Consider the following 20,944-nt stretch of genomic DNA (forward strand, 5'->3'; position numbering starts at 1 on the left):
AGTGAAGAAAGTGTATCAGGGAGAATGGAGTGATCAACTCTGCCAAAAGCTCCAGATAGATTGAGATGAGAATAGAGAATTGACCATTGGATGATTTAGCAACATGGAGGTCACTGGTGACCTTGACAGGAGTAATTTTAGAAGGCAGTGGGGGAAAGAGCATATTTAGAGTGGTTTTATGAGAAAATGGGAGGAGAGAAATTGGAGCCTGCAAGTAAAGATGATTCTTTTGAGGAGTTTTACAGTAAAGGGGAGTAGAGGAATAGGATGTCAGCAGCTGGTAGAAGTAGGGTCAAGACAAATTTTCTTGAGATGGGAGCAGCGATGATGTATTATATGCTAATGAAAGTGACCCAGTAGAGAGGGCAAATTTGATGCTCTGACGTAATTGGTACACAGCAGGGTAGGATCCCAGTCCAGTCTTCTTTGTTTCTCTAATACACAATAAAACTGTCCCCTAGCTTGGGATTCCACAGTGGTCTCTGGGGACCAGCAAGGAAACTGCTGCCTGCCCTGGATGGAAAAAGAGTAACCCAAGAGGAATCAGTTTCCTCAGATCAATGCTATTGGAAGTTGCGGGGTCCAAACTGGCACTGACAATGAAATGCAGAAACCCTGAGAAATTAACCTTGAAACTGATCCTGACATCACAGAGCTGGAGCAGAGGCAAAACCAAAACTGTCTCATAGAGATTACCTAGGAAATGCAGGACTCTCATGGAAAATAACTGCCGGTAAAGGTAGCACAGAGTCAAATATTATAAACCAAATGAAGAAAGAGCCACAAAAGAGAGTTAGCAGGCACAACAAATGGCAGCTTCACAGCCCAAGAAATAAACTGTTCAAAGATGTGAAGGATGGAAGAGAATGAGACAAGATAAAAAAGGAACAGATGAATTTAGAAAAAAAAGAAACTAAATAGAAATTTTAGAAATGAAAAATATAATTACTGAATGAAAAGAAGAAATGATCAAATTAGATGGAAACAAATTTTTTTTTATCTCCTTAACTTTCTCATTATACTAAAATTCCGTGTTTTAAGTTCTATGCATTAGATTCAGAATTTGGAAAGGGAGTTAATTTTTTAGACGGCCATTCTCTTTAAACAGGAGAAGCCCCCTTGTAGCCTTTGCAAAGGGGAAATCAATTCAGCAGAAATCCCCCTTTGCTTTTGCTTAGATTGGAAACAGACAATTGTCTCATCAGCGGGAGCCTTGACTGAAGGCTATTCCATGATTAACCACGTCTAAATTTGATTTTATGCTAGAGACAGTATAGGTTTTGGGGAATTTAAAATTTCTGTGGTTTCTAAGCAGCGATGAAAGTCCATAAAGTCTGTTTGGAGCAGTGATTCTCCAAGTGTGGTCTTCAGACCTATGGGCCTTCCTGAAACTCAGGGAGGTCTGTAAGGTCAGAACTAGTTTTATAGTAGTTTATAACATAGTAAACTACGTTTATAATAGTTTATAAAACTAAGAGGTTGCTTGCCTTTTTCACTGTGTTGTTATTTGCACTGATGCTGAAAAAGCAACAGAGGTAAAACTTCCGGTAGCTCACCATGAACCAAAGCAGTGACACCAAACCGAGCTAGTAGTCATTCTGTTCTTCACTGCTGAACGCTTGCAATTAAAAAAAAAAAAAGCCAGATTTACTTAAGAATGCCTTTGATGAAACAGTAGAATCTGTTACATTTATAAATACCTATTCTTGAATGTAGTTTTAATATTCCATGGGAATATATTAAGTGGGAAAGATACCTCAAGCACTTCTGCTGCCTATCACAGTCTGATGGTTGTCTTGAGGAACAGCACACATGTGGATGAATTGAGAGCTGAACAAGCTGTTTTTTTCATGGAACAACATTTTTGTTTGAAAAAACAACTGGCAAACCATGATTATGCAGACTTGGGTATTTGACAGGCATTCTGCTGAAAATGAGCAAAACGAACATGCCACTTCTAGGAAAACAACTAATAGTTTTTGTTGCCAATGATAAAATCTAAACTTTCATAGAAAAATTGGATTTTTGGAAAATTTGTATTTGCCATCATGAGCTTGACAGTTTTCTAATGCTTAAATTTTTTTGATGAGACTGGTGGTGATATTAATGAGCATCGTTTTTTAAAAACTGTGTAATGAAATGCTTCAACGTTAAGGGGATCTGTTTAACCCAGGGAGCTAATGTTTTCCAAATGGCCAGTGCATGATGTTCCAAAATCCTGGTTAACAAGATAGACCGATAGATTTTCGTGTAACAGAGCAGGAAAAGTTCATCAGTGTATGGTAGTAGATTCCACGTAGCAACAAACTTTTAAGAAACTATCATTTGTCACATGTTGGTATAGTATCAAGGAAGAATATTCACAATTATTTGAAGAGGCTCTTAAAATACTCCTCCCACTTCAATAACTATCTGTGTGAGACCTAGTCTTCTTCATACGCTTCAACCAAAACATTATTTCACAACAGACTGAATATAGAAGCAGATATGAAAGTCTTCTGTTAAGCAGATTTTCTCTTGTTAAGCCAGACGTTAAAGAGATTTGCAAAAATGCAAAAACAATGGAATTCTTCTCACTATTTTTTTGTTTTTGAAAATATAGTTATTTTCCATAAAAATACATTATTTATATTAAATATAATGGGTTTATGATTTTTATTTTTAAATGAATTAATAAATGTTAATGAAGTTAAGCATTTCTCAGTTTAATTTCCAATATGGTAAATATTGATAGAGCTCTTTGGGGTTTCTTAATAATTTTTAACGATGTAAATGGGTGCTGAGGGTAAAAAAACTTGAGACCCACTCCTTTAGAGTATTGTCACATTTGTAGCTATCTTTAAGAATACAATGGTAAAAAAAAAAAGAATACAGTGGTAGTTGATTGATGGTTAAAATAGGCTTAGTATAATAATACACTGTTTTCCCCACTGAAGTTTGAAGACAGAAGGAACTTTTACTATACTGTTTCCTATAGAAATAAATGATTTGAATATACAATATATAAATGTATATTTAGAAAATGTTTATATATCTAACTATATATTCTATATATAATTATATGTATTGAATATATATGTGTGTATATATATATATATGACTATATGACTATATGATTTCCTATGGGGAGGCACATAGAACTCCTTTCTCCAAACTGTGTCCCAGAGAGGAACAGCAGCCCTAGAAAATATTTCTCATCACTTACCTTCATTCTTTCCCCAGCTCTCTACATGTCTTATACCCTTTTAGTGTGGAGGATATGAGTGATTTTTTTTTTTTAAGGGAGAAAGAAGGAAATGAGAAACTACACATTACAAAATGGCACAGAAAGGAGTGTTGTAATAGAACTTTAATTTGAAGACCAGATAGATGTATGCAAATAATGTGCAAGTATACCAGAATTGCCCCGATTTTAAATCCACGGGCTTGGCCCTTGGGACAAAACCTGCAGAAACTTTGATGTTGCTGGCTTTTTGCAGCAGAGCTGTCACTTGGGGAAGCCTACTGTCAGGATGAATGAGTTTTAGTAGGTGAACTTTACCCTCCATGAGCTTCTGTCTGGGCGCTGCTGAGAGTGTTGGACAGTCCCTTTCCCAGATGCTGGTTAGCTTGACATTTCATGATACTTCTAATAAAATTATGTGTCAAGGAAATTGAAAGGCACATTCCCTAGGGTGACAGGTAGAGTGAGCCGCATAGATTTTATGAGAACAAACTGACCATTTTTGTCATGAATGTTAATAAGAAATAAATAGGATCAGAGTTATTCAAACTGTATTCTACTTCTTTCAGGGCTGCCTCTCTATTTCAGAATCCTGTCTTTTTTTTTTTGAAGTGTTCCTTCCGATTCTCCTTTCTATTTAATATATTGTCTAAATGGAATAACATTTGAGCCTTTTTATTTTGTGTCAGAATGAAACCTCCTCCTGCTGGGATTTTGACTGTTTGTAGTGGGTAGTCCTCCTACACTTCCTGTCTTCCTAGTGCAGAGGAGGAAGTAGAAGTTTTCCATTGTGCAGCTAAGCAGTACCAGCTGGATTAGGACATATACAGTATGTTTATATTTTATTCATTAAGTTTTGGGGTTAGCAAGATTCCAAACCTCATTTCCCTTGAAATCAGAATTTGGGCTTCAGGTCAGAAGAGTGGGATGGGCATCGTTTTCTCCTTTCAGGGCCCTCCAGTTGTCATCCTGTGCTAACCTCGGAAGCTACTCAGTAAACGAGGTGCCTTAGAAACATGTATGTATCCTTCAGGGAGGAAAGGTGTGGGGGAAAAGAGATTCCGTACCTGGACACACACCTCATCAGCATTATGTTTTTTGTTGCTGTTTTCTTGCTTCCTTGTTTAGTTTTATTTAAAAAAAAAAAAAACAACTAGTAAGTTTAGATAATCACAAACCATACTTTAGAAATTATTCTACAAGTATCTAAAGCATTTTAAGGACTCAGTAAAATCTTCGGAGATTGAAATTCAATAATGGCTGAAAGGTTTTGATGCTGGTTAACAACTTAGAAAAAAAAATCAATTTAGTCCCTGCATATTCCCTGTCCAACTTTATACACTAATAATGGTAACGGCTACAATGCATTGAGAGCCGTCTATTGGCCAAGCACTCCTCTTTGTTAAGAATACCCTGCTCTCAATAGAATGTGTCAACTCCGTGAGGCCAGGGACTGTATCCATAGCCCCTAGATTTGTTCCTGGCCAATAGCAGGTGCTCAGTACATATTTCTGAGCAAATGAAAGACTAAATACCTTATTTAATATCCTTATAATAATCCCGTTTCATGAAGTCTGCTAAGTAGAATGCAAGGCAAAAGGCATTAAACTGGACAAAGAGGGCCTTTTATATTGTAAAAGGTGCAGTCGACAATAACCATATGCTAATACAAATGTGGCAACGAGTAACACTGTGCCAGTATAAACAAAGCCGAAGCTTGTTAGAACTGTGAAAAGAAAGAGGCCACGTTGTAGCTTAATGATTGAGGGTGCTGCAGGCTCAGGGGCCAGTGGCCTGGGCTCTGATCCTACCTCCTCTTGCTAGCTGAGTCACCTTAGGCAAGTCACATAACATTTGTGGGCCTCAGTTAACTTATCTATAAAATAGGGATGATAATAGTACATACCTTGTAGGTTTGTGGTACGGATTAAGTGAATTATTTCACAATAAGCATTTAACACAGCCCCTGAGAGGTGTTGAGTACAGTAAATACCAGTTATCATTTTTTTAAAATAAAGGTTGAGGGGAAAAAAGAGGGAGAAAATATCTTTCAATATAATGTGTAGACACATACAAAAAAGGCTTTACAAATGTAATTAAGAGTTGAGCATATGTACATACTCTGGGAGCCTACACACAGAGACTACCTTCTTACAAGCATCCTTGGACCCAGATGAATCTGGTCATCTTCTTGGCTAGAAACCTCACTAACTGACCCAAAGGAGGTGGTGTATTGACCATAATCCAGGGATGCGGGCGGCTTCTGGAACAGTACAGCGGAAGTGTCGTGATCTGATTTACATCCTGAAGAGAGATCACTATGGTCTCTTCGTAGAGACCAGGACTCCAGGGACTGGCCAGCAAGCTCCCGTGGATGTCTGGAGATGTTGGTGGCTTGGATGAAGGCGTTAGCAGTGGACGAGGTGCGGAGGCGAGGAGCTGCTGGCTAGTATCCAGATCCTGAAGTTGAAGCTGACAGAGCTTGTTGATGGATTGAACAGAGAGTGTGAGGCAGAGGGGCGGCGGTGATGATACTGGGCCCTCTATCTGGGATAGAGGACAGGGCAGAGGAGTAGGTTTGGTGGAGGAGGTGGAAGCGAGAGGCTCTGCTTTTACCCTATCCTAGTTTCCTGCCACAACATAGTACCCAAGACTGGGTGGCTTAAAACAACAGAATGTTATTGTCTCACAGTTCTGGAGGCTGAAAGTCCAAAATCAAGGTGTCGGAAGGACCCTGCTCTTTTTTTTTTAAATTAATTAATTTATTTATTTATGGCTGTGTTGGGTCTTCGTTTCCGTGCGAGGGCTTTCTCTAGTTGCGGCAAGCGGGGGCCGCTCTTCATCGCGGTGCGCGGGCCTCTCACTATCGCGGCCTCTCTTGTTGCGGAGCACAGGCTCCAGACGCGCCGGCTCAGTAATTGTGGCTCACGGGCCTAGTTGCTCCGCAGCATGTGGGATCTTCCCAGACCAGGGCTCGAACCCGTGTCCCCTGCATTGGCAGGCAGATTCTCAACCACTGCGCCACCAGGGAAGCCCCCAGGACCCTGCTCTTTTTGACAGCTCTGGGGGGAGCCCTTCCTTGCCTCTTGTAGCTTCTGGTGTTTGCCAGCCATCGTTGATGTTCCTCGGCATGTAAATGCATCACTGCAGCCACAGGCTGTCTTCTCTCTGCGTGTCTTCACATCATATTCCCTCTGTGCATGTCCGTCTCTCTGTCCAAATTTCCCCCTTTTATAGGGACACCAGTTATATTGGATTAGGGTCCACCCTAAATGACCTTATTTTAACTTGTTTACCTCTGTAAAGACTCTATTTCCAAATAAGGATGCATGCTGAGCACTGAGGGTTAGGACCTCAACACAGTTTAACCCATAACACCTCTTAAATGTGATTGTTATTCACTATTCAAGTGGAGATAGCAAGTGGGGCATTAGATAAATGGATACATTGTCCGTTCGGCTTTCACTCAGTCTTTCTGTGTTATGAAGTAGCACTGCAATAAGCATCGTCAGGTACACAGATTATTCTGTATTTTGAATTTTGTCTTGGAATAGATTTTCAAATGAAGAAGCCTGTTAACATATATTACTAAAATATTTTGAAAAAGTGTGACATCAATTATACATTTATCATTCTACAGGGAAGGAGGATGTGATGGTTTAAAGTGAAGAAAAATTTACATCCCGAACAACAGGAAGTGAGGAGAATTACTATCTCCTGGCTTCCATTTTCTGCATTAAGTACCTTTCCCTCCTGGCACTGCTAGATACTGATTGAGCAGTAATTTTTCTTAAGAGTTTCCAAGTGCATAGCATTAAGCAGAACAGTTTTATAATGTCAAAAAAATGGAGAACCACATCCTGATGTATGTAAAATACACGTGTGCTCATTTTATTAATGAGATTGTCAGTAAATTTTGTTTTAGATCTTGGAAACATTCATTCATTCATTTATTCTTTCATTCACTCATTTTCATTTAAAAATATTTTTTAGCTCCTATTATGTCCAAGCTACTAGATGCTGGGTGTCAGCAGGGGATAAGATAAATTAGCTGAGACAAACACAGAGCAATTTTACAGGCAATTAAATAATGCTGTAAGTATCACCTATGGTAAAGGCCAGGGTGCTATTAGAGCACGTAGAAGGGGCACCTAACAGTTTTGGGGGTGGGTGGGAGCATGGGGAGGTTTTTTTGGAGGAAGAGACTTAGGAAATAACATACAAATGCCACAAATGCCAAGTGTAATACTAATAACATTTAAAACATATTCTCTACTTTAGTGCTGCGATAGTATTTTCCACACTTAAACTTCTCCAGGATTCAAAACTTTTTAAAAAGAAGGTAGTAGAAGATGACACAGAGAATTCCATCTCTCCAGGAGATTATGTATGTATGAATTTAATGTTTATCCTGATAACACTTTTATGGAATAATTATTGGCATGCTAGGAAATTGTATAACTATTTGAATGAAACAAAGGGGTAAAGAAGAAAAAAACATTGAATTTAGAGTAAAAAGATCTGTGTTTAAGCCCCGCCGATGCTATTTATTAGCTGGTATACCTTGGGCAAATTCCTTAAAATTTTTTAAAATTATGTAATCTCATTTGGGAATTGATGGGATTGGATGTAATAGTGACTGAAGTCCCACCAGATCTATCATTCTTGTATTCTAGATCTGATGTCACTAGTAAATAAAGTTGTTTCGCATGACTTGCTCTTCATTTCACTTTTGATTTTATTTCTTCTTTAGCATTACCAGTGTGACACCTATGCTGTTTCCTACCTTGTGCTATTTCCTACCTGTGCTATTTCCTACCTTGTGCTATTTCCTACCTTGTGCTATTTCCTTCTCATAGTTAAATTCTTCTGCATTTAAGCCCTCAAGTCTATTTGACAAATGGTGTCACACGTTCTTTGAAATTTCATTGGATTTTGATTAGACCAAGTAATTTAATAACAACAGGGTTGTTTAGGATTAAAATATAAAGATTCAGCACATAGAATCCTTGCTCATTTTAAAATAAATAAAATAAAGCTTAAGCTTTACTAATAAAATTGCTACTATCTAATGTCATTACAAAAAAGCAAAACTAATTGACTCATTTCTTAGCACAGTAAAAGCAGTATAAAGGCTAAAAAGGATTCTGATTCTGAAAATTTACTTAGAGCAATGCTTGTTACTTGGGGGTATTTTGCTTCCCAGGGGACATTTGCAGTGCCTGGAGACACTTTGGTTGTTATAACCAGAGGGAGTGCTAATGGCATCTACTGAGTAGAGGCCAGGCATGTTGCTAAACATCTTGTAACACACAGGACATTTCCCTCACAACAATCACCTGGCCCAGAATGTCAGTCATACTGAGGTCGAGAGACCCTGATTTAGATTAAGCATGACTTGGCTTTTCAGTAATAACAGGAATGTAGGCAGAGATTGAGGTATGTTGATGGGTATTTTTTCTGTATTTCTAATCTAAACACTAGACCCCTCAAGTACGTGGTGTGCCCCTTCTAATCACCATCCTGTCTCGGGCTCTCCGTTCACTTCTTACTCTGGTTCAGGAGCAGCTCACCCTCCTCCTCTGCTCCTCACCTGTCTGTCACATTCCAGCCCCTGTCAAGTCCAGGTTACAGCTCCTTGATAGCAGATGTTGCCGATTGGTTGGAGATGCTGTCAGAGATGTGTAGCAGGAAATTCCTAGAACAAATGGGCGTTGTTCTAGATGAAGTGTCTCAGATTGATTGCTCCCTGGAAAAGTTCCTTTGTCACCTCCCTCCCAGTAGCTCTGAACACTGGCCACTCCCTTTATAAAGTGTAATAACGAGGGTAGTAAATCATAAAATAATATATGTTTGGGATGTGAGCAGCACATAGCAGTGTAATGTAGTAGATTAAGACTGTGGGCTCTAAATTCAGAAAGATGCAAGCTTGAATCCCAACCTCCGCCAAAATATGATGACATTTAAGCAAGTAGTTAGCCTTCCTAGGCTTCGCTTCTCTCATCTGAAAAATAGAGATAATAATAACCCCTCTTGGGCTTGTCAGGAGGATTAAGTGAACTAATGTGTGTGAAGCATGTATCACAGTGCCTGGCCCGTAATAAGCACTCAGTAAACATTAGCCAGTATTACTGATTATTTTTCAGCCTTTAAAATGATGGTCACAAAATTTTTGAAGGTATGGAAACTGCTGATAATATAATTTGCAATGAAAAGTTCAGACTGCAAAGGTAGTTTTCAACAGTGAGTATACAGAGAGAAAGAAATGCTGCAAAGCACTTATATGAGGATCAGTGGTAATAGAGGAGCATGGGATTATGGGTGATTTTTGTTTATTTTTTTGTTTCTTGTGTATTTTTTATGTTTCATAGAATGTTCAAGAATAATTTCTAAAATTAAAAATTTAATACTGTTAAATGATATCGATGCTTCCCTTAACTTATGTTACATTTAGCATTAGGCTAGAACTTGGACATTTTTAAATGGAAAGATAACCATCATTTTAATATTGTTTAGGCCACTGAAAGTAAAGATGATAATGAGTTTTTAGATCCCATTTCCCTAAATTCTCGAGAATATTTCAACATTCATCTGTGGTTGAGGTGCCGCTTAGCATTGGTGACTGCGTTTGTTGCCCAGATTCGTGGCATTGGAATCGTGAAAGGTACAAATATCCTATCTCCAGCTCCTTAAGCAAAGTTTTCATAAAATTTAATTTTATTTAGGTAACAGAGGTTTTCTTGGGATGTATTTTATTATACCATTAACATTTTATAACTTCTTAGCTTGATCTGGTTCCAGAATAAAAAATTTAAGTTATTAAATGGGAATAATCATTTTCAGCAGTCCCTTGTATCACTGCAAATGGCATATATATTACTGTATGCAAAGCAGGCAAGGAGATTTCAGAATGCTAATGCACACGCCTTCCTGTCGTCTAGGAAGGCAGCGTAGTTCAGGGGTCCAGAGTGCAGATTCTGGAGCCACTCCCCACTTGAGTTCAAATACTCTACCCACCACTTCCTTGCTGTGTAATCTTGGCCAAATCTCTTAATCCCCCTAGGCCTTAGTTTCCTCCTCTGGAAGATGGAAATGTGGTACCTACTTCATAGGATTATTTCCAGAATTAAATGGGTTAAATTTCTAATGTTCTTAGATTACAGCCTGGCACATATAAATATTAGTTCTTACAGTGATTAATAGTTATCTATATGTAAACCTGTCTATTCACCCATCTCTACCCATCTCCCAAATTAAATTATTTCATGGAATATCATTATTACTTTTGTAGCATTTGAATACCCTAAAGTACTTCTCCTAAATTACAACACATTTATTTCCAATGTTTCGTGCAGTCTTTGATTTGTTTTCCGTCTTTACATCTTCCTCTTCTTCTGTATTATACAATATTCCTGTGATAAACACCAAGAATATCATGCGCATATAATTTCTTACTTTCTCAGTGCATTTTAAGTACCTGCATTTGTTTATTTTAGAAAACGATATAACAGATTGTGTGAGCCTCATCAATGAAGTTTGTGTGGAAGCAAAAAGTGCAGGCGACAGGGAGCTACAGGCTGAATTCTTGATGCAAGCTGTAATCATTGGCCTACAAGAAAAGCACTTAAAAGCAGACATCATAAAAAACCTTCAGGTAGGAAGGAAACCTAATTCACATTGATATTTACCTGAGGATTCCAGTTAGAATAAAAGGAGAGAATTTAAATTTCCATTAGGTACTGAATGCGTAACAGTCAATACATCTGGCTCCTGTTTCAGTGAATTGTGAATGGTACTATCAAACGGAATAATTTTATTTTAATAGGATGTAATACAGTTGCTTGAAGGACGTGAGTTTATTTCTCCTCGATCTCATTTAACACTGGTGAGAAGCATGCTTTTATTGGATGACTTAACAAAAGCCGAGAAATTCAAGGAAACTCCCTCTTCGAAAACAGAACAATTATATTTGTTAACTCAGTCTCACGACATTCTTATTGAACAGGTGAGAGTGCTTTTGTGTCCACAAGACTTAGAAACTTACTTTTCTGTCTTTTCGTAACAGCATACCACATTAGCTAATTACTCATTACAGTGCTTCTTTTACAGATGCTAACTTTTGGAGAAACAATTGAATTTCCTATATCAAACACTGACTATGCAAGTCCATTACTGCCTTTGAAAAATATCTATCTTCCTCATGTCATGTTATTGGCCAAAACAAAAATGAGAATTGGTAAGAACACTTAAACGTATATTACATTCAAGTCACTGATGAAAAAGTTTAAGCCATTTTCAGCGAGGCTGTCATGTGATTGCATTTATCTGGGGCAGTATTTATGAATAGCCAGGTTCTATTTATTTAACAAATAGCTTTTGATCGCTTACCATGTGCCAACCTCCCTGTGAGGTCCTGGGAAGCTATTGGAGATTAAAACAGATGTGGTTCCTTCTCTTAGCCTGGGAGACAGAAATACACAACTAAACAAATCATATATAGGAATGCATATTCTATCATTTATCATATTATAAATGTTGTATAAAATATTTTAATATTCAATATTTATACACTGTTATAATATTTATAACAATAAACATTTAATTTTTTATTTATTATTATAATATTTATAAAATTTAATCCAATAAATATTGTATAAAATAAGATGTGTATTTGATAACAACTAGATAGGAAATCAGCAAGGATATAGAAAGCTTATGTCTGATGATGAATTATGTATATGTATGTAATTATAAATTGTACTTAGTGTTGTAAATGATGTGGATAAGATCTGCTGATAAAGAACAGCAAAGGGAGGGGTGCCTGTTTAAGTAGAATAATTGGGGAAGGCCTCTCTGGGGAAGTAATATTTAACCCTGGACTGTAAATGTGAAGCATATGCTTAGTGAAGTCATGCACAGTAGAGGCAGAGAGAGCAGTGAGTTGCAGGCTCTGAGGTCAGGACAGCTTGACATGTTCCACAACTGCAAGGAGACCAGTATAGACAGAGCAGAGTGGGCTAGGGACAGCCTAATGGGAGAGGGTGAGCAGGGGACAGTATATGTTTCCAAAGATTACCCTGGCTGCTGGCTGAAGAATAGAGTGGAGGATAGACCAGAGCCAGCCAAGAATGGATCTGATTGGAGCAGGTAGACCAGTAAGCCAGAGGCTTACACCTCCTTGGAAACCAAGGAGGAGGAGCCAGCCGGTGTTGCTGCCCTTCTCAGGAGCTCACAGACATTGCTTCAAGCTCTCTCTAGGACACTGTCTCTCATCTTTGACCCAAAGCTGCCTACCTCTAGCTCCAAGGCTCTTGTCTATCACAGAGGACAGAAAATCTTGTAACAGCTCTCTCTCTGTTCTAACCTATATTCATCATGCCTTTTTAAAAAAAATGTATTTCTGATGCTTTGACATCGGGAGTCTTGCTGACCAGGGAGGGACTTCCCCTCCCAGGGTTAGCCAATTCCTAGAGATTAGCAAACCACGCTCCTGTGAGGATGTCTTTCATATGCAAACCCGTCATTCCAGAGCTTACACCCTGAACTTTTATTGAGCTCTTTTATTGTTCTTTGCTGGGCTCTTACCCTCAGGGCCACTATTTTTCTGCCCCAATCACCCCAGGGACAGGTATAGACTACTAGCAGAGCCCACTGAAATTATACAAACTAGCCAATCCTAAACCTTAGTCTGCTTACCCTACCCACCCACTCCTTCCCACAAAAAACACAATAAAGGCTCTTGCCCACATTTTCTCCTTTCTCCTTCTACCCCCTGACTGACCCTGGTGCTTCCCTGTGTGGCCCTGCGTGATGTGGTGAGCCCTCCCTCCTCTTGAGAACTGTGAGCAAAAATACTATCTTTTCAATGGCAGTCATCTCCTGACCTGTTGACCTTGTCATACCTGAATAATAACAAACCCACATTTTGAAACATTACCTCTCACCTCCTGGGACCCATTTGCCTCCTGTACCAGCAGCTGCTCAGCTCAGGAGAGGCAGGTGATTGGACTAGAGTGGGGAAGGGAGGGCAACAGAAGTGTGCTCAAACCATCACCTGCCCAGAATCTTTTCCCTTATTCCCCTTCTGCTCCTCCCCCTCATGACTAGTATTGATCATTATTATTATATGATTTTCATCATCATCATCATCATCATCATCATCATCACCATCATCAGATATGAACTTTATTACCATAGGTAAAGCAGTTCACCCCTATATTGTTGAGTTTCCTCATTTATGAAATTAGGCTGGCATAGCTGACCTCTGGAATTCCTTCCAGCTCGCTGATCCCATGAGAGCTATTTTTCTGTATCTTTGGTCCACAATTTGTTATATTACCAGTATATTTGATTTCTACAAGAACTTAAAGTACAGATTGTGTTAAATTGTACAGATTGTGTTAAACGTATTCTCTGCTTTCCTGCCTTACTAATCTTGAAGATGTGTCACCACTCAGTGGCAATACTGCTGCTGTTTTTTAGACTCACTTGAAGCAGAACAGCTTGCTTTCTGTTATATTATATTAAATACCAACTTAAAGAACAAAAACCGAAAGCAACTTTTCTGTCAAAACAACGTCAGTTTCACAACTTCTTTTTCACAGAGTTGATGTTTATTGCAAAAAGGAGCACTTCAATATTATGAAGCATAAAATCATCTGATTTGATGCTTTCTCGACAGTTTTCCTTTATAGTGATAGTATAGATTGCATTGCAAGAATAGAGCCACTTAAAAAAATTCTTTTTCTTTGTGAAATCCTCTTACAGAAAAAGACATTTCAAGATTATTTTTAAAAAACAAACAAAAAATAAGCATCATGGTTATTTAAGATTATTTTTTTCCATTAATGACTGAACCTAGAGCTTCCTTATTAGCTGAAAAAGTAGATTACTGATTGTATAATAGGAGTGAAGAAAGGTTCAAGGATAGTGCTGGGGAGTGGGAATATAACAGGGAGTCATCATCTTTGCCTTCGAAGAGCCTATTATCTAGTTAGGGAGAGAGAGAGAAAAGTCAATAATTTCTGTAACAATTCTTTTTCTAATTTTAACAAAAATCTAGGAGATGATTCAGGTACTATTATTATATATTAGTACTATATTATATAGCACTATCTTGCATGTAGTCCATGTATAGTACATATTGTACTATATGTACATATTGTACATGTATGTAAGTGCCTCAATGACATGAAAAGACTTGATATTTTTTGTCTTGTATTAATAAACAGCTGTAGTATAATTTGAAACAGTAAGCAAGACATATAAGAATGGGAGATGGGCTTCCCTGGTGGTGCAGTGGTTAAGAATCCGCCTGCCAATGCAGGGGACACGGGTTCGAGCCCTGGTCCGGGAAGATCCCACATACCGCGGAGCAACTAAGCCCGTGTGCCACAACTACTGAGCCTGCACCCTAGAGCCCGTGAGCCACAAGTACTGAGGCCTGCACGCCTAGAGCCCGTGCTCTGCAACAAGAGAAGCCACCGCGATGAGAAGCCCGCGCACCACAACAGAGGGTAGCCCCCGCTCGCCGCAACTAGAGAAAGCCTGCGTGCAGCAACGAAGACCCAACGCAGCCAAAAATAAATAAATAAATAAATAAATTAATTAATTTAAAAAATGAAACATGACCCCAGAAAAGAGAATTAAAAAAAAAAAAAAAAAGAATGGGAGATGTATTGAGATGTGAGGCTGTATGGGACAAATGGTATTAGCATATCCTTATGGCCTAAGATCTTATTGCAGTTCCTAGTTGTTGGGGTTTAAGAACATGGAGTCTGGAGAAAGAATTCTGGTCCAGTTCCCTTGAGGAAATCATTTAACTTCTCTGTATGTCAGTTTCCTTTCTGGTAAAGTGTAAATAAGAAAGGTACCAGTCTCCCTGGGGTGAAGTGAGTGGAATGTGTAACATATTTAGAAGGGCAGCTAGTTTGTTCTAAGAGCTTTGTAGGTGTCAGCTATTCTCACTGTTCCATGCCTGGCCTCCTTACTCTCCTAGGAAGCCACGGGGAGCAAGGCTTCAATTTCTTTATCTCCATTTTCTCAGTAAAGTGCTACCATCCTGCCTTGTCCAGAGGAAGGGCTCTGTAACTTCTCCCTGGATAAAGGGCGGGTGACAGGGGTGGGGGTGGGGGGAGAAAGATACTTTTTCTACTGTCCTCCCACTCATATAGCACATTCCTGAACTAAATATTTACAAAAGGTCCTAGGTTTCCTGAAAACTCTTTATAGGGCATGCCATCTTGTATTTAAAATTTTCAGAACTTGAAGGGACCTCAGATATTTTCTAGTTCCACTGCCTCAAGGCTCAGAGGCACGTAGGGACTTGTTCAAAGTCTCAGATGACATGGTAGCACCAATGACTGGCTTGTACCCAGCATTTCAGCTACAACTCAGCAGCTGTATCCTTCTGCAATCCTACACTGCCTTTCTGTTCATACTGCTCTACCGTGCCTGTTAAACTATTCTATTAATGCAGTTTCCCCCCCAGTTGCCTTTTACTCTTTATCTCAACGTTTTCCTTCTTTAAACTTAACAAAAGATAAAGTGATCATCAGCTGCCGGCCTTGACAGCTGTATTATCTGGGTAGGCATCCCCGACCTTTCCCAGGTCTGGCCAGGGCTCCTGTAACCTGCTACCAACAGTGTCCAGTGCTTTCACTGCCACACAATCAACCACACCGTGTTTTGATTGCCTGTCTGGCCGTTCTCATTCCCCGTTAGACACTAAGCTCCACGGTCTCTCTCTTAAGGGGTTACTGCAGCGTCATGGTTTAGGGTATGGGCCCTGGAGCTGGACTGCCTAGGTTCAGATCACAGCCCTGCTACTTACTAGTCACGTGACTTCGGGCAAGTTACTTAAACTTCACCGTGCCACTGCTTTTTCCTCTGTGACATGAGCATAATAATGGTATCTACTCAGAATTGGGAGGATTGCATGAGATAATGCTTAAGTACTTGGGATGGTACCTGGCATGTAGGAAGTACTTAATGAAACTTACCTCTTATTTTTCACTTTTCTCGTTTTTTATCCGGTGCCTGAGCACTCAGAAAATATGTGTCAAATAAATGTCTGTCTGTCTGTCTTTGAGGTGATTAGAAATTAAATCTAATGCCTCTTCAACAATGCAACAATCCTTCATTATGTTAAGTAGTGATGGGACCGCATAAGAAGTGTAACATGTGGCCTTTGTCCATAATGGGTTTGCCAACTAGTTGGGATGACAAAATATGCAATGCGAGCAACCGCTATAGAGCTGAATAGAAATTACCGCCTATTAATATACGCAAATTTTATTGGTAACAACATAAAACTACATAAAACTTCCAGATGTTTCCCTACTAACAACCTCATCTTAGGAACACAAAAGTTGTTATGTAGAGCATTATGAAATTTTAGAACTGAAAGAGGCTTGAGAGATTATCCTTCATTTTATTTATATTTATCTTTAAAAAATTTTTATTGGAGTGTAGTTGATTTACAATGTTGTATTAGTTTCAGGTGTACTATCCTTCATTTTAAAAATGAGAAAATGTTGAAATTTATCAAAGACAAAGTTTCAAAGGTCTACTGTTTATAGTTCACTGATATATTTGGGTATTGTGTTTCTTTAAAGCATTTCTTCAATGCTAAAAACTAAAGACCCCCAGAGTTCTTTTTTTTTTTTTTTTTTTTTTTTTTCTTGACCGTGCCTCAGGGCTTGTGGGATCTCAGTTCCCTGACCAGGGATTGAACCCTGGCCATTGCAGTGAAAGCCCAGAATCCTAACCACTAGGCCACCAGGGAACTCCCTCCCAGAGTTCTTCAGTTGTACCTACTCTGAGAGAAGTCTGGTAACTGGCAGGTTTGTTATGAATACTGTATATCTGTTGTTCCCTCTTCATCCAACTGTCTTTCTTTTAGGACATACAGTGGCCAAGCAAGTATATTATACCAGTGAAAAGAAGGATCCCTCAAAGTGGTTACCTGCCCTTCATCTTTTTGAAGTAGCTTTGAAGCTCTCTAAGACATCAGGAACAGAAGAACAAGAGGTGGAAGCTGAAATCTTTTTTCAGAAAGGTAAGATGTATTTAGGGTCAGAACTATGATAAACTTTGAGGATTATTTTTTTCCCATGAACAAAAGGCTTCTTAAAAATCTGGTCACTGATTATACAAAATACTGATTTTACAAAGGGCTTGGTGATGACAAAACACCTTGGCATCTCTGCCAAACTCAGTTTTGGATAAAGAGAACATTGCGTATTTTAAGTTTATATCTAGAAAGAAAAAAGTACTCCATTTTCGTTTCTTTTATAATTACAGTTGACCTTCCTTACACAAAGTTTCATGTTTGACTCAGAAATCTCAGCATCAGCCATTTAGCTATGAATAATATTTCTTAAAGAATGCTTGGAAGATATTTTTTTATTTCATTACTTAGCTAAGCATTTTAGCTAATTTCTATAAAAGATACATACCCATTTAAATTAAATAGCTATAGCAATCTATATTTATAACTTATATACAACACACATTTGCATAATACATTCATATAATTTTATTGTGGCCATTTTAGCCATGAGAAAAATGATGATGACAGTTGGTATCACTTATTGAGCATCTACTAGATACTAAGCACTGTAGTTGGTGTTTTACATCTCATATTGCCAGTTCTTACAACAGCACTACAAGGTAGGCATGACCAATCCCAGTTGGCAGATGAGGTGCAGTCTGGGTAAATAACTATCTGTAAGTCCAGACGTGAACTTAACACCAGGTGGCTCCGTGCCCTGTGCACATGCTGCATGGAAACTGTGAATCCTTTTTATAGTGATTGTAAGATTTGCCTTTCCTGCCCTTCTTGCTACAGAAGTACCATTCCAGCGCCTGCATTTGAAGGCTGCGGCTCACCATGAGGGGTGGGAGCTGTGTGCAAACGAGAGCGTTTGCATCATCTGTGCTGGTTTTCAAGCGTTTGCTGACTTTCTAGGGTTTGTTTTTAGCAAAGATGTTTTCTACGATACCTGCAATGATAGAGGAAAGAAGAAAATGGATTTAGATAAAGGGAATGTGCTACAGGAGGAAGTGGGAGCACAAAGTAAGGAAATGGAGAGGAAAGTAAGATGATAAGAACAGTTGTGTCTGGAAAGTGAGAGGAGGCAGGGGGAGCCTTCCTGGGGAAGGAAGCAACAGCTCTTTCCCCATTGGCTTACCTTCTAGCAAGAAACAAGAGACGGACGGACAAAAAGGACAACACATTCAGTTTTCCAAATTTCCTGCATAAAATATTTGTTCTGAAGTTCTAAATGATAGAAAAAGGAAAAACCATCTTTGTATATCCTTTTCTTCTTTCAGGCAAAATAGAATGTCAAATATCGATGGAAGAGAAATCTCCAACTTTGCAACTTGAGAGTCTATTTGAAGCTATACAACTAAGCTTGAGACATGATCAAAACTCAGGGTAAAAAAAAAAAAAAAAAAAAGACCTTTCCATTATCATGACAATGTGTGTTTGGGTTTGAGACCCGTGTTCTGGTAGTACATTGACTATTTAAGGCTGGAGCGACTGGGGCACCCTTTTCCCACGGCAGGGCTAGCTCACTGGGGTCCGTTGTGCAACTGACTTCCTTTTCAAGCTTGATGCTCTTGGCTCTGCTCCAAGGCCTTGTTTACAGTGATGGTTGATGATGGCGGTTAGCGTGGTGACGTACTGGACTGTAAATCGCTCCTAGTCTGTACTCAGATTGATCTCCTGTCAGTCCCAGGTTACAGGAGCCTCCACTAGATGTGAACTTGTATCTAGGAGGGATTTATGTGAATATTCACTCTGGTTCAGCAGTACCAAGGCTGGCCAACTCAATTCTGTATAAAAGTCACCTTAAGATGGAGAATAAACCAGCATTATTACAACTGCACTGATTTAAATGGTCCCATCTGACAGGTTTGATAGTGAATACACAGACCTAACCCATACCGAATCACGGCTTTCAGCATAACTCTATGTGTCTCTTTCGAATTTATTATAATTAGCGTAGGAGAGTAGAGAGAGAGGTCTGGCTTTCCAGGCAGGTTCCTCCAGTCTTGACTGTCACTTCTTTAGTGCCTTGTGTGCTGGAATATTCCAGAATGGTCTTGATGCTGGGCTGCATTGCGGTCATGGCATGGAGTATTGCCAGCACAGGACAAGGTAGAATGCTCAGCTCTCTTCAAGAGCTTTCAATTTCAGTAGGAAGGAAGATGCCCGTGTCTAAGCCACAAGTGCTCTGAAAAGAGGGTGAGTTTGGAACAGATGCTGGTGTTGCCTATTTTTGCCTTTTACTCTCTCAGAAATTGTTGGCACAAGATGCAAAATGATTATGAATGGTGAGCTATCTAATAAGTACAATGCTGTATCATTTTAGGTTGATAAGAGACTCCTACCTCGAAATAGCCCTGTTATGTTTGCACATGAGGAAGCCAAAGAGCAAACTTTCAGCATCACCATTAACACTTCTTAAGGTAACAAACAATTTTATTAGAAATTTAAAGTATGTTGCCTTTGAACTTGCTGATTTTGCTAGCACTGTGCTATGGAAATAAAGAGACTGTTTTTCTTTGTGACTTGAAGAAATTAATTCATTACTTAATGCTCACACTCATATTTAGATACCTCTTTCAATATTTTTACGTAAGACTCTGGAAATAGATTTCATGTGGACATTTTCGCCTGTTAAAATGTTATCCATGAAATGTAGGTGTATATAAATACTCTAAGTCATTAGTATTGATCAGGCGATTGCAGGAAATGACATATTGGTTAAGCAGATGGACAAGTATGGTTTTCATCACTGATGTGACTTGCAAACAGATCACCTTTTGAAAAGAGTCATTCATTCATTCATCCCATATCTATTGAGCACGTACTATGACCCAGGCCGTATTCTGGAAGGTGATAAAGCAAGGTTCAAGACAAACTCAGTGCTTGCTTCCATGCACTTACTCTTCAGTGGAGGGAGACATAATAAACGTGGAAAGGAAGAAAGCAAGAGGAAGGAAGGTGGGAGGAAGAGAAGTGAAGGAAGGCTGGGGGGTGCTTTAGGTGGTGAAATTTAGGATTAGGAAATAACTCTGGTTGGTGGGATTGTGAATGACTGTGGTGGAAAGAGGTGGAAGGTGGGATTTGATGGATTGGGAGGGAGCCTGCAAAGAGTGGCAGAGGCGGGTACTCCCTCAAGCAGCACTTCCAAATAAGGGGCAGAAACATCTCCAGGGATCCTGTGATCCTGATGAGGTCTGAGATTTGGCCTTTCTAAGGAGCTCCTGGGTAATGCCTATGCTGCTGGTCTGTGGGCCACACTTGAGTACCAAGGATCCAGACAGGGGGAGATACTCTGGGCAGGAAGTTGGGTGGTTTGGAGGTGGATGAACCCAGTAACTTTGTTTTCATTTTTTAATAAAAACTGTCTAGTTTTTTATTCTTTAAATTTCAGTAGGCGTTATATATTTCATTCTTATTAAATAATCCTCTGACCCACCAAAAAATCTTTCCAGAAAATTTTGATGTCAAATCTCTAATTTTTGAGACAGCATAAACATGATTTAAAACCTTTAGGCAGATAAGCTTTCAGTCAGTTGAACTACTCATATGGTTGCTGCCTTAGGTGGATAGCAGCTATTTTTTTTTCATCAAAATGATTACATAGAAAACCTACATTTGTGGTGTGATAAACATCTTTATGTCCAATAAGAGAAAACAAAAAT

The 20,944-nt window shown here is 39.0% G+C and overlaps 1 protein-coding gene across 2 annotated transcripts in view; it reads left to right on the top strand.

Moving 5' to 3' along the window:
- The window catches only part of CFAP54 (cilia and flagella associated protein 54), a 305,843-nt gene that overhangs the window by 205,933 nt on the left and 78,966 nt on the right, over positions 1–20,944 (top strand). For both annotated transcript variants that reach the window (XM_068561127.1, XM_068561128.1), the window contains 8 exons: positions 7,505–7,610; positions 9,740–9,887; positions 10,720–10,877; positions 11,049–11,228; positions 11,333–11,459; positions 17,127–17,282; positions 18,560–18,665; positions 19,606–19,702. In XM_068561127.1, coding sequence (XP_068417228.1) covers positions 7,505–7,610; positions 9,740–9,887; positions 10,720–10,877; positions 11,049–11,228; positions 11,333–11,459; positions 17,127–17,282; positions 18,560–18,665; positions 19,606–19,702 — 1,078 coding nt within the window. The remainder of the gene's footprint in view (positions 1–7,504; positions 7,611–9,739; positions 9,888–10,719; positions 10,878–11,048; positions 11,229–11,332; positions 11,460–17,126; positions 17,283–18,559; positions 18,666–19,605; positions 19,703–20,944) is intronic.

This window comes from Eschrichtius robustus, chromosome 13, assembly GCF_028021215.1.
Source record: "Eschrichtius robustus isolate mEscRob2 chromosome 13, mEscRob2.pri, whole genome shotgun sequence".
Lineage (NCBI taxonomy): Eukaryota > Metazoa > Chordata > Mammalia > Artiodactyla > Eschrichtiidae > Eschrichtius > Eschrichtius robustus.